Below are 14,256 nucleotides of genomic sequence, written 5' to 3' on the forward strand. Positions count from 1 at the left end.
CTCTTCTCACTCCCTCCTTTTCTCTACATTCCCTATCCCACCATCTCATTCCCTTCCTTTCCTTACCCCTCTCCTTTTCTATATTTCCCAAACCTTCCCTTATTCTTCCTTCCGTTTCCTTCATACTCTCGTTCCTCTTCTCCTCCCTCCATGCTACCTCCACCAACATTTCCCTAAATACAACCCTACCTTCCTATCAAATTTTACTAAAATTGAATAACCTTTTAGATTTTCGTAACATTATTGTCCGCCATATTAGTTCAACCATTTTGAATTTCCAAATTTAAAACACGGTTTCGGAACGAGCACGTCCCCATAAACCCTCTAATACTAAATTCCACCATAAATTAATAAATCTTAAATTAGTAAATCTTTTAAATTTCCGTAACATTTCTGACCGCCATTTTGCTCAGCCATTTTAAATTCTTAAATTTTAAACAAGATCGAAATGAACGACCCCAAAAACCCCCTAAAAACAAATTACACTAAAATCGGAAAATCTTTAAAATTTCCATAACATTTCCATCCGCCATATTGGTTCAGCCATTTTGAATTTTGAAATTTTGATCATGATTTCGGAACGAGCGATCCCTAAAACCTCACGATACAAATTTTTACCGAAATCGAAGAACATTTAAAATTTCGGTAACTTTTCCGTCCGCCATATTCGTTCAGCCATTTTGAATTTCGAAATTTTTATCACGATTTCGGAACGAGCGACCCCTAAAACCCCCGAATACGAAGTCACATCAAAATCGGAATACTCCAACATCCCTTTGAAAAAATTCCTAAAAAAAACGTGACCAATTTTAATATAGGATTGTACAAGTAAAAAATAATTTTTTATTTTGTTTCTTTTTTTTAAGAATTGTCTGTGTTTGCAGGGTCTTGAAATTGTTAATCCGCAAGCTGCAGAGAAAAAAGTGAACGAGGCGAATGCAAAGTACTTTTCCAATACAGCTGGTTTCCTAAAAGTCAAAAAAACGTAAATTTATATTACAAATAAATGTGGGAAGTTGTATATTCAATATTTGATTGTAAGTATTAATTGTTTAATTTATTGAGCAGAGTTGAAATATGGATGGATAATAATCGACTACTAAATAAAAAATGTACCTGTGATCTTGCAAACGATTACGAGTCTGCAATGGAATGTATACATCATTTATCGCTGCGATGAAGACTGATATCCTTGAAAAACCAATTTACTCCTTATTTTTATTGAATTCATATATATATTTGCCCACTGATTATACCGTGTAACAAAAACAATTTTTTTTCATATATGAAAAAATCGATGTGTCCGTGAAAGTAGAAACGAAATCTGTCATACAAGTGCGTTCTATTTTTCGAAATTTTGTATACACATTTGAAACTTAGAGGAGGTAATTTGGATGCAGTGCAAGATAAAATTGTACAATTATGTGAAAATCATGTATTTCCATGTAAAATTTGTTGTAAAATTCAAAAATGATAAAATTAAAGCGATTGCAGAACAAAATGATTTAAAAAATGCATTTTTAATAAAAAAATTGCTCAAATTTCTCAAATTTTTTTCTTAAAAAATATGTCTATTTTCACAAACATATCGATTTTTTTGTATGTGAAAAATACTGTCGCATGGTGTTAAGGCTCCTGAGTAGTCATCACACCCATATTGAATCGTGACGTCAGAAGCGAGAAGTTACACGTTAATTTTTATTACATGTCACTTATAAATAAAGACAATTTGGATAAAACAAAATGATGAGATTGCTTTAAAATATGTATTTTGTAAAAATGGACGAAAACTATGCTTATCCCCACCTGATAGTCAGTAAATAATCGTAAAAAGTGGTAAAAGCCAAACATGAAGTGCTTTTAATTTTATTCAATGTGCATGCGTAGCTTATTTTCACTTACACGTGCCTTTTATTACTTTTTACGATTATTTACTGACTGTCAGGGAGGATAAGCATAGTTTTCGTCCATTTTTACAAATGTTTTAAAGCATTCTCATCATTTTGTTTTATCCAAATTGTCTTTATTTACAAATGCCACGTAATAAAAATTAACCTGTCATTTCTCGCTTCTGACGTCACGATTTAATATGGCTGTGATGACTCAGGAGCTTTAATGGTTAGATAATAAAAAAAAGAGATTTAGGTATAGATCTAGGGTGATACCACAATTACTAGACTGTAAAAGTTTACAGTGTTACTTTCTTATTAGTTTCTAATTAATAATTTATATATTAATTTTTTTTTAGAAAGTTGTTAAAATATGACCTACTTGATTTATGCATTATTCTGTCGCAATTCAACCATTTGCTGGCATTAATCTTCTGTAGGGAGATATAGGTATTGCTTCGTCTCTTCATATTATATCCATGCTTTATATTACATCCGCGATCGAACGAAATATAGCAAAACCTTCGTCGGCGAAAGTGTTCGATTTCACATCGATATTATTCAATAATAATTGAAGGCTAATTATAAATGGGTTTCGGCTCGTATCGCTATTTGTGCATGAATGGCAAATTCTTTTATATTGCTTATAAATGAGAGAGAATGGCAAAATAAGAAATAGAAATAGATATAGATAGCTAGAGATAAAGAGAGAAAGATAGAGAGAGAAAAATATGTAGATATGAAGTTAATATAAAATTTATATAGTACAATTTTATATAAAATAATCTATTATATATAATTGTAAAATTGTAGAAAATACAAATTTATTGATGTATTTTTAGAGGCTGTATTAGTTATATCTGTACATGAACAACTGCAGTAGGTTATTGTATATATAAATACTTAATTTGAGATTTCTATTTTATTCTCTTTTTATACAATATTCAGAGATACATTATATAGGGCAACATAAAATTTATTTCATGTCTTTATGATAACAAGAATAGAAAATGTTAATCAAAACGTGACATTTTCAATTGAATTGTGAATAAAGATTACTAAGAACCACACCTTGCATACATATTCTTCGACACTTGAGTTTGAACACTATTTCATTTTAATGACATGTGTTTACGCAATACATTTTATATATGTAAATCGGTTTATATCGGGAAATGAAAAATTTGCATTGCGTGCTACGCCAGATTTCCGCATCTTGCTGCTCGTTTTCGAGATTGAGTTTGAATTCTGTTGCATAAACTGTTGCTGTAAACGAACCGATTGTTACGTGATTATTCATGTAAGATCATAATTTTTTTTTGTTTATCTAAAATCTCACGTGAATTAATATAAACATTATTTTGTTATATTTATGTTTCTATTATTTCTGGATTTTTTTGTAATCTTTATGCCACGAACAATAATGCAACCTGCACAATAAATACAGTTAATTCTTATCTAACAGAAGTGAGATTAAGAAAAGTTTAGTGATTAACTGAGATTTTAAAATCATTTTCTTTATCCCGATTTGAATACGTTTGTAAAAAAAATTTCATGTCATATTTCTTTTAAGAAATTCTGAAAAAATTAAAAATTTTCATCAGAGTAATGTATTTATAAGGAAGAAACATAATACTGTTCTCTCTTTTCAAGATCAGGATTATTTCAACAATCAGTAATGAAGAAACTTATGCAATTAATTGACTCCACCAGAGTCTCTTCTGCTTGCTTTACCTTGGCCTTAAACTTGAACAGTTAGCATGTAACACGCCATTTCTGAATTTATTTAGACTGAATCGATCCTATCATAATTCTGATTCTACATTTTAATGCTCCTTTCTCCGTTTTTGACCCAGACGATGTTCTCTTCCACTTTCTTTTCGATATCTTTAAATAAAAGGAGGATTATCGCAAATCCTTTATTCTTATGATGATGTTCCTCCTCAAGTTCCTATCTCGTTATTTGTCCTTGAATTTACAGAAAAACCGTGATAGTCTCTTTTAATAAAAATCTTCCTGATATTCCAAACCTCTCTATTTTCTACAGATTGTAGAATGGATATTTTTTATTTCCTATGAAGAACTCACTCAAGAAAAAAGTGTTGGCAAAAGTAAATATTTCAATTACTTAATAAAAATTAAAAGATGAAATAATAACTGTCTTATCCGGGGTATAACTTTGTTTTCTTCAATTTTACTTCCAAGAATTAACTTGCTTGGAAACTTATCTTTCATCATAAAGGCTTATGTGAATAATCTTGCTTATATATGTGTCTACTGGATTTTTGGAATTTCTTAAGTTTATACAACCTAACACACAATCCTGTAATATTGATCCTTTTACTATTTTTCTAAATTGTTCTCTTTTAAAACTTCGAGTATTCGTTCCTCCTTCGCTTATTTCTTATGTGCTTTGATTATAAATATGTTTTAAGTACAACAGCCATAATCGTTCCTCTCATAATGACGTCTCGACAATCTTAGCATTTTGATGTGTTTGATCTCTTTATGATGAATTATTTTGTATTCGTACGTTGATGGTTTCTTTCAACCATCGTATCATTTAAAGAAACATGATCAGTCCGAACTAAAAATTTGACTAAAAATATAATTATGTAACAATTTCATTGAATCTATTATGGCTAACAATTTTCGTATATAATAGCTTTTACATTTTCGTCTTAGGATATTTTATTTGAATTTAACAAAAAGTATTATTTCACTGAAAGCGTTGATTTTAGATAAAAAGTATTCTAAATAAAAGTTAAATTGGAGGGTTTCGAAAGCGATATAAAACGGTGTTAGATGTATCTTACAATCAGATATAAAAATTAGATTCAAATTTTTAATTCTCATTAGTTTTCCAGTCGAATTTCTGATTAACAAAGACGTAACAGAGGTTGAAAGAACTTTCTCCATCAGGTCCAAATGCTCGGTGAAAGTATTTCTGTTACACGTCTGAATGTGCAACACCGAATGTCCACTTCTCTTTGGAATCGTTTTTAGTTCGAATGGAGTGATAATATTGGATATTTTGAGGATTTTATTGGACATTATCCTTATAAATAATTTTATCGAATTATTTTAATTTAAATTTATATAAATTGTCTTAATTTAATTTATATAGTTAATATTATTAATCTTTAATGTTTAAGCCCAAAGTGTATATTTAAGCAATTGATAAAAATAATAAATTATATTGTCTAGTATGTGCAATATAAATAATAGATCAATTAGTTGATAATAGGTTAACTAAGTTGTTAATCTTTATCTATACTTCCAATTGTAATGTGTGTGACTCGTAGAAAAAGGAGGGGGGAATCAAAGTGTTATTACTATTTCGTTCCAGGATAATTGGCATCCATTGTCGATACCATCGGAGTAAATTAAACAAAGCGTGTCAGTGGTAAGTTTCTCCATGGGTGGAGAACCACAACTTTCGATCTCATTTTCCCATTGAATTCAACGCACTGTTTAGCGACCGATTTATTGAAATTTTATGGAAGCGGATCGAACTTTCTTTTGTCAGGCGAAGGTCGTTCTTTTCACCGATAGTGATGAATGGCCAATATGCATAATAAAATATCGTTCCTAACGTCTACATATAACTAATTATTTCGATAAATAATTCTTATTAATCTCATAAAATTAATTAATAACATGTTGTATAATGATGTGTTAATACAATATCTAGTAACAGTACATGCAAATTTTTAGATCAAATACTGTTATATATCATTATTTATATAAACTTTACAAGAATTTCTGTAAACCCACATCTTTGCTTAACGTGTATTTGTCTTCAGAGTATTAGAATATTTTTTAAAACTTTACATTTATTTATATATTCTTTAAATATAAAAATTACTTCGAATTTTTCTAACACTTTATTTAAATTTTTTCTTAATTTTTTAAATGAAGGATTATTGAAGAAACATGTTGAACAAATGTCATAAAAAATTGCAGTATATTATTTTAAAATATCAGATATTTATATATATTTTTATATTTATTTTTATATAATTGTCGCCCGCGCGACTACAAACAACCGTAGTAATAAAATCTTTACAAATAAATGAATTTGTATAACAAACAAAACAAAGAAATATTATATTATAGCATTTTACAAATGCGGAAGTAAAACCTGTCGGGCGGGGCGGTGAGAAAGTTACGTCGCCCAACCGATGTATGAAATTTTAATCGAGACGTAACGCTTGAACGAAGGTGTGTCAATTTTAAGTGACAAGTTTCACGTGGCAATAAACAAGAAAAAAAGATCAATCGTTTTATATAACAAACGCGAAAATCTGGTTACTTTATTTACGATTGTAATTCTAAAATTAAATAGATCCTAAATTGGAAAACAGTATTTTCATAGAAAGAAATGTCAAGGCATCAATATCTTTTAATAAATTACAAAAAAATGTTTTTTTACAATTTAAATTTCAGAGAAATAAAAGTACATTCCAAAATCTTATTTTTCTCATAGTTTTAAATTAAGTAGAACTTAATTTAACAGGATCTTAATCAATTAATTAGCTATTAGTTAAAAATAATTGGAATTAAGAATTCAATGAAGATGACGTTTATCTACAATAATAAAACTGTTGTTATATAAGAAATTCATCATTCTTATAAAGATGTAAAAGATTCCAATTTTATTGAAATTTTTTTTTTTTAATTCAATTTCACTGATACATTTCGATAAGTAAAAATCATAGTGCTCCTAATTAATTGGCGCTGATTATCACATCATTTTCTCCTATGAATATTTTTTATCAACAAAAGTATTTAAGTACAAATCGGCAAATGTAAATGTCGGTGCGGTGTTATATTCACAGTATATAGTTACAGTAATACTTTCGATCTTTGCTTATGTTTCCTCGGCTGCACGTCGACGTTTAATGAAGCGAATGAAACTATGAGGTTCTTTATATATAATCAAGTATAGAACCCCCACTCTAATATCGTTAGTGGCTTCTAAAAATTATACTAGAATAATTAAACAATATTTATATTTTCGGAGTTTGTTAATATAAGTATGAAATTAGTAAAGTTTTATAAATATTAGAACTGCATTCAAATATGCAAATTTTACAATAGAATATATATTTATACTCATTTGTAAGTAATTTATTAAGTAATTTTTATTTTTAGAAGGATTCACACAAGATGTATTAAAAAATTATGTCATTACGATTATTAGTAAAGATTCCGATGACCTTTAAATATTTAGACTTTTAATGTCTTAGACCATATAAATTGTGATATTATAAACTGATTTCGGGAACACTTTATATAAAAGAACGAAAAGAAAGGAATCTAGTTCAAATAAAATCTACTAGATTACGCACACGTTTTTATATCAAGAGAGATTAGTGAATAAAACGATTTCAATTCTTACGAAAGTACGTGTTGTCATACATATTTATATTAACGCACCTCAGAAACATAAATATTGTTTGTTTATTTTAGCCCAATTATGGAGAATATTCATCATTGAAATGGGAACTTTTTATTACACATTACACGTACAAAAAGAAGTTTACAGTTTCATTTAGTCACTTTATTATTGGTCAATGTTTGGCTGAGGATTTAAATAAAAATTAGTACTATAAATAATTATACACTGTAATATATTTATGAATAATCATATTGCGAATATTATATCTGTCAGACATTTACACTTGTCGGCCTACTGACTCAAGTGAACAGCATAAATCATTGGTTACAAATTGGTTCCGCAACATTGGTTCACACCTTGTGTTGTTTTATAGCCAATATTGAATTCCAATATTGAGCCACAGTGGATATTTCTTCTTTATCAGCAAAAATTATTTTTTTTATCCACCAATATATGCTAAAATATAATATATTGGGCCAATTTTTTAAATAAAAAAAAATATATAGAATATATAAAGAAATGATCCAATAGCGGGGAGGGGGGGGGAGACAGAGAGAAAGAGATATATATATATATCATTATTTATATATATTTAATTGCAATTATATAATAAATCGTTTAATCAGCATATTAAGTTTATTGCGTAATTACAATTTCTAGTGATTGTATATGTAATTAGTAACAATATTCTCCGACAGAAATTATAATATTTCAATGAATAGTCAAGTCTCTGACGAATAAATCAGATATAAAGATGCTTATGAGAGTTTTAATAAAAATTAAAACAAATAAAATAAATAGAATATTCAAGTTTTCCCGTAGCATTGGCAATACATTGATTAAAAATATTAGATATATTAAAGTCAACATCACTTATAAATTGAATGCAAATGCATTACTGTATAATACCATATACGAATATTAGATAAAAACTGAAATATTATAAATCAGGTATAAAGATGTCTATGAGAGCCAACACTAGTTAGTCGTATGTAATAAATTTATTGGTAAAAACATAAAATGTAATATGTACATTTTATGTTTTTACCAATAAATTTATTACATACGACTAACTAGTGTTGGCTCTCATAGACATCTTTATACCTGATTTATAATATTTCAGTTTTTATCTAATATTCGTATATGGTATTATACAGTAATGCATTTGCATTCAATTTATAAGTGATGTTGACTTTAATATATCTAATATTTTTAATCAATGTATTGCCAATGTTACGGGAAAACTTGAATATTCTATTTATTTTATTTGTTTTAATTTTTATTAATTCTTTTACAAGAGAGAAACAAGAATATTCTTAAGCACCAAGTATATGACAAGAATATTACGAATATTTTGATATCTGATTGTCCCCATTCCTTATTAATTGTTAATGCTTGACTTGTCTATTAATTTATGATCCCACTGGAATTTATTTCACATTCAAATGCGATTGTTTGCAAGAGAGAGTTTAGTGAACTCTAGTTATTAATAATTTTATCTTCTCTCTCTCACACTTTGTACACTTCCGGAGGTGTTTCTCACCCGTAACAGATCGAGTTATCCGACTTATTTAACCGCAATTACTCGCATTTGTAAGCGAAATATTACGACAGAAAACAGAAAAATTTAAATATACAATATTATAGATGTCTTTTTTTTATTTATAAAAATGAGATATAAATTTAATAGTAATTATAAATCTCATATGATTACAAAAAAAAGAAGATATAGAGAATTACCTTCTAACTGCATCATCCAATTTCTTATTTAACGATTATTAGAATTTAACGATTAATTAGAAACAATTTTTAATTCGGAATTTTGTTCCACTTAATTTTGTCATTTGTTTTTTGGAAATTTCTGTTTTCTTATTTTAAGAACGAAAAACTTTAAAAATAACAAAATGACTTCCATTGACGATTATTATTTTCACAAACACAGAAAGAAAAGAGAGATTATGTATCTTGGTTGGAGAGATTTCACCGTTTTTAATAAAGATGAATTTTCCGATTTTTATCATCCTTTTCATAGAAATAAAAGAAAAGAGAAAATAACGGAAATAAGTAAAAATGCTTTTATTGCAATTATTTATGTAAGACTATTAATTATTTATGAAATAACTACATAATTATATATATATATATATATATATAAAGAAACGAAACAAATAATAATAATAAGATAATATAAGTTTCTAGACTTGTACAAACTAAGGTACAAAAAATTTGGAAAAGTATTTGTATTTTGATGTACTCTTTTATTTTTATTTTTCTAATGGTATTTTAACACTTTCGATAGTTTTAATATATTTCTCATATATATATTTTTTTTATTTTATTACTTTATTTTTACTATGTCATGTCCAAAGGAAATGTCTTTATTCTTTCTCGAAATTTTTAGAAAATGTATTTATTGAATGTCTTCGATTAAATCGGATTATGTTTTTGCTGTGTATACTATATATAATTGCACATGTTATTCTGATGGAGCGTACAATAAGGTGCTCCACAGCAGTAAGCTCCTTTATCTGTTTATCTATAGTTGGATGGTTGAATAGTGGAAAGTTAAAGGAAAAAGGAACGACACACAGGAAAGGGCGTGATTCACTTTCTGCCAGCAGATCCGCAGGCTGATCTTCCGGAATGATCGACAGATCAGATTAATAGAGTTTCATGCTTAATTATGCATTCCCATCCTATCGTGCATCTTGCGTTTAATTAAGATGCGATCTTGATTCTATACTATACTACCCTGCAAGATATATTGGAGAGTACATCTTGCTTCCTCAACAATTACGATCTACAATTACGCTTTCCTCGCAATTGCGCTGCAAAAATTTCAATATCATGGGCTTCACACGTGGGTGCACCTAGTTTTTTCTTCTGAGTTTTGAATGAAAAGGATAAGGAACGATTGCAAAAGTTTTTATTCTCTATGATGTAGGAGAATATGAGATTCGCTTAAACTGTAAATTAATTAATCAAGAAATCTTTTCTTTCTCCTAATTATCTCAGTAACTACTATAAATCTCACGAAGATTTCAATATCACGTAATAACTTTGCAACATTCCCAGTTAGAAATGAGCCTTTAACGTTGGAAGACTTACAAAAGAATGTTTTATGTGGTACTATCTATCAATAAGTTTATTTTATTTTATTATTAATTGAAGAGTCTTTATTATATTGTTTGACTTTTTAAGTCTAGTTTTCATATTTTATGAAACTCAAAACAAAATATTTATTAAGACCTGAAATTGCTATATTCAGTCAAGCTTAAGGCATTAATTATATATGTAATTATATTTTCGATGACTTATCTTCTTAGTGAGTATAAGAATAAAATGTATTTACTTGATTTTATATAAGTTAGATTTCTTTCTAATAATTCTTTATCGTTATTAAAATTCACTGGTAGTGCAATCAAATATACTTTTAATTAACAAATGATAGTAACAGCACATAAAAGTTTGTTATATTATTTTAATAAATTTGACGGACTTCTGAACAGGTGCATCCTACAGAAAAAGTGCGATGATGCAGACGTGAGGAGTCTCCCACTACCTTGAAGAGGACCGAATCCACTTCATCTGGTGGAGGCAACTTTCAGCGGAATACGCTATATAAGAGAGTGACATGTCGGCTGGCCAAGATAAAGCACGCGTGTGTTGTTAATCTTTTGCAGTATTTTATCCGTTTTGAATTGAATTGTCCTAGTATTTTCGTCAGTGACAGGTAAGTGAACTTTATAAATCAGTGAAATTTCAACAAAATATATTTTGAAGAACTAAGGGATTCTAGCCATACATCATCGTATTGTGTTGATTGTTATTTGTTTTTAATAAAGATACTCGGAAAAATTTCGATTCTTTAAATTTTATTTATATAAATTACAATTGTGTTAATATAAATTGAAATTGTAAAGATATGAAAATAAAACTTAGGCCCAGTTCCACAATTGACGGTTAACTTATAACCGAAGTTCAACTTATTCATTGTCTCTTTTCAAGTTTAGAATTGGAAAAAGATGAGAAACAAGTTGAACGTCGGTTGAGAATCGACCATGAGTTGTGAAACTGGGTCTTAGTAGTTTTGAATGGAATATCATTTATACACAGATTCATATTTATTTAAATTTAATTTTGTTACATTTTTCTACAATAATTAATTTATTAAAATCTAAAAAAATTATTTTTTTATGTCTATTTACATTTATTTATTTTTCTATTTATTGATGTACGGATTTGAATTTATGTATATAAGTAATTATTTTGTAATTATTTCTAATTTATTAGTATAATAATTACTTATTTTTATTATATATTTATTACATTTAAAGAATTTTTAGAAGAAATTATTAGAATAATTTTAATATCTTGTATGTGCAAATATTTAGTTTTAACATTAAGGTTTAACATAAAGATTAAAAGTAGCAATTTAAACTTTTGCATTCTTTTTCATTAAAAAAAATCTCTTACATTTAAAAAATATTTATATATTATAATTATGATATTGCACGTTCTTTTTGGTTATTATTTGTACTAAAAATCTCGTGATGTATTCCAGATTGAACACTTCTTTTGTAATTAATTTTAAAAAAGCGAAATATTTTCTAAAATAAGAATTTTTTAATTTAGTATCATTGCATCTTTCTATTTTTAGAGCCAAAATTTTTTTAATACTTTTTTTATTAACATTTAATTAAAATATTAAACTGTATTATTCTATAATGAAATATCTATAATTTTTTCTAATGCGCCAATTTTTACTTCGTGTTAAAATTTCTTAATTAATGGAATTTCCCTTCTTTTTGGAAAAATTTCAAATTTGTAAAATTCCGAATAATGAAATTTAACACTTAATTAACGCCTAAGAATGCGATCGGTATGCTAGGGTTAATGACTGTACTATCGAGATAAGTGCAGTTTAAATGCTCGACTTCCTTATCTTGCAACCAAATGATTTCGCGTTGCGCCCAACCGGTTCTCGTTGGTCTCTCGCTAGGCACGTGTCATAATTCCTGTTCCACCGTGCGTGACCGAGTTAATTTTATAAAATTCTTGGAGTTGGCGGACTTCTGAGGTCTCTCGATATGAGCCCCTCGACTTGAAACAATGTTGCTACCTTAGAGAAAGTACTTCTGTAACATGCCATTGCGCACGTTTGAATTCACTCATATTTTCATTTTTTCTTTTACACATTCGCACATGCCACATGCACGAATCAGTTCAATTAAAAAGCTGTGATAAAAGCTTTTGTAAACTCGTGTAAATTGTATATTATATTGAATTATGTCAATATTTATTTATTAATATTTGATAGAAAGACTAGTGCAATGTGTTTTGCTTAAAATACTATTACATTTATGAAGTTATAATATTCAATGTACAATAGCCTTAATTTTTTCTACAATTTTTATTCTGTTGGTCTAAATAAATTTTAATTTTATTAAATCTGTTTCTCTCTCTCTCTCTCTCTCTCTCTTTCTACATATACGTATATATATATATATATATATATATATATATTCGTAGCTTTAGTTTAAATATAAAAAATTAAAACCAATTTTAAATGCGTGTTGTGTGTGTCAACATAGTCAAATCTATATTATTTTTAATTTAAATAAAACAATATGTAATATTAATATACATTAATTTAGAAATATTAAACTATAATATGTTCTCGAAACTAAACAACAGATCTTCAAGATAGATTTTTTAGATTTAACTGGCAGTGAACCTGTGCTACCTTATTTTTCATTACTATTATACGATTTCTTCATTAAAAAAATCGGATTAAAACTTAAAGTGAATTAATTGTCAAATTTTTTTATTCAATAAATTTTGTTGATATTAGTTTAAAACATATCGCGCGGTATGTAATCAATTATTTCGATAAAGAGAGATAAGATTAATGACGATGAGAAGCGAACTGATTGGTGTATCGTATTTAGCGAGGAAATTATGGAAAAACGTTGCCCGGCGGCGACTATTTAAGATTTCCTCAAACCAGCTGGTCGAGTTATGCGTATTACACTATATACAGCCGCCTTTGATATAGTCACCGGGCAACTATCTCTTTTTCCATTATGCAATATGTTGCTTTCTTTACGCGGCAGCCGGAAAGTCAGTTGCTGCGAGGAGAACGCCCTTCTGGTTAAATATACGTGAATATGTAATAAAACAGAGACTTTGTTAAAAAGATTATTACACATCTCGCCGGAAATTATATCAATAGTAATAATCTCCTGCTTCATGGAGAAAGTTTTCGAGGAGTTTTCTTAATGACGAAATTGGAGAAACCGATCGAACGAGCAAAAACGATTAACTAGAATCAACGTTCGGTCATTAAAACGTGATCAGATTCGAGAAGAATTGAATTATATTTTGTGCACTTAAACTGTAAAAATATAAATACATAAGAAACTGCAATAATACACATGCTCAATGTGTAGTAAATGTTGCGAATGACGCAAATGTAGCATATATATAGTGCATGAAATTCCGTCATTGAAATTACACACAAGACCGGAAATTTGTATATATTCTGTACCTGATTCTGAATAATATTTATGCACAAAGTGACTGGAATAATGAGGGCAATTGAGAGTCAACGTGATATACAATGCGCAAAAATGTAAAAACCATGTATGACTCCATAGATATAATGAAGTAATTAGACGTTTTGGCTCACCTTCGAGTCACCCTCAGTAATAAATTTTATTTATGCATATTTTTATGAATATGTTAATAGAATAGAATAGGATTTATTCTCTCAGCATTTCTATAAAATTAACCCTTACCGTACTAATATGGGTAACTAGTGACCGAGCAATTCCTGTTCGTGCAAGTTTCTTTGAGTCTTTCGTAATTATAAATTATACTACATTTTATTATTTTTCAAAATAAAGAGTCAATATTTATTCTAGAAAGTTGAAAGTATGTTGGTGAATTTTTAGAGATATT

At 28.1% G+C, this 14,256-nt stretch overlaps 2 protein-coding genes across 3 annotated transcripts in view; both read left to right on the plus strand.

Annotated features, from left to right (window-relative positions):
* The window catches only part of Prp31 (pre-mRNA processing factor 31), an 8,225-nt gene extending 6,940 nt beyond the window's left edge, over positions 1-1,285 (plus strand). The window contains exons 8-9 of the mRNA XM_018517396.1: positions 885-985; positions 1,069-1,285. Of these exons, the coding sequence (XP_018372898.1) occupies positions 885-985; positions 1,069-1,180 (213 nt within the window). The 3' untranslated portion in view covers positions 1,181-1,285. The remainder of the gene's footprint in view (positions 1-884; positions 986-1,068) is intronic.
* A 9,643-nt stretch (positions 1,286-10,928) lies between these two features.
* The window catches only part of LOC108767493 (uncharacterized), a 9,234-nt gene continuing 5,906 nt past the window's right edge, over positions 10,929-14,256 (plus strand). For both annotated transcript variants that reach the window (XM_018517408.1, XM_018517409.1), the window contains exon 1: positions 10,929-11,026. The gene's annotated coding sequence lies outside the window, so the exon portion shown is untranslated. The remainder of the gene's footprint in view (positions 11,027-14,256) is intronic.

The sequence above is a fragment of the Trachymyrmex cornetzi genome, unplaced genomic scaffold (genome assembly GCF_001594075.2).
Source record: "Trachymyrmex cornetzi isolate Tcor2-1 unplaced genomic scaffold, Tcor1.1 scaffold682, whole genome shotgun sequence".
NCBI classification, from domain to species: Eukaryota; Metazoa; Arthropoda; class Insecta; order Hymenoptera; family Formicidae; genus Trachymyrmex; species Trachymyrmex cornetzi.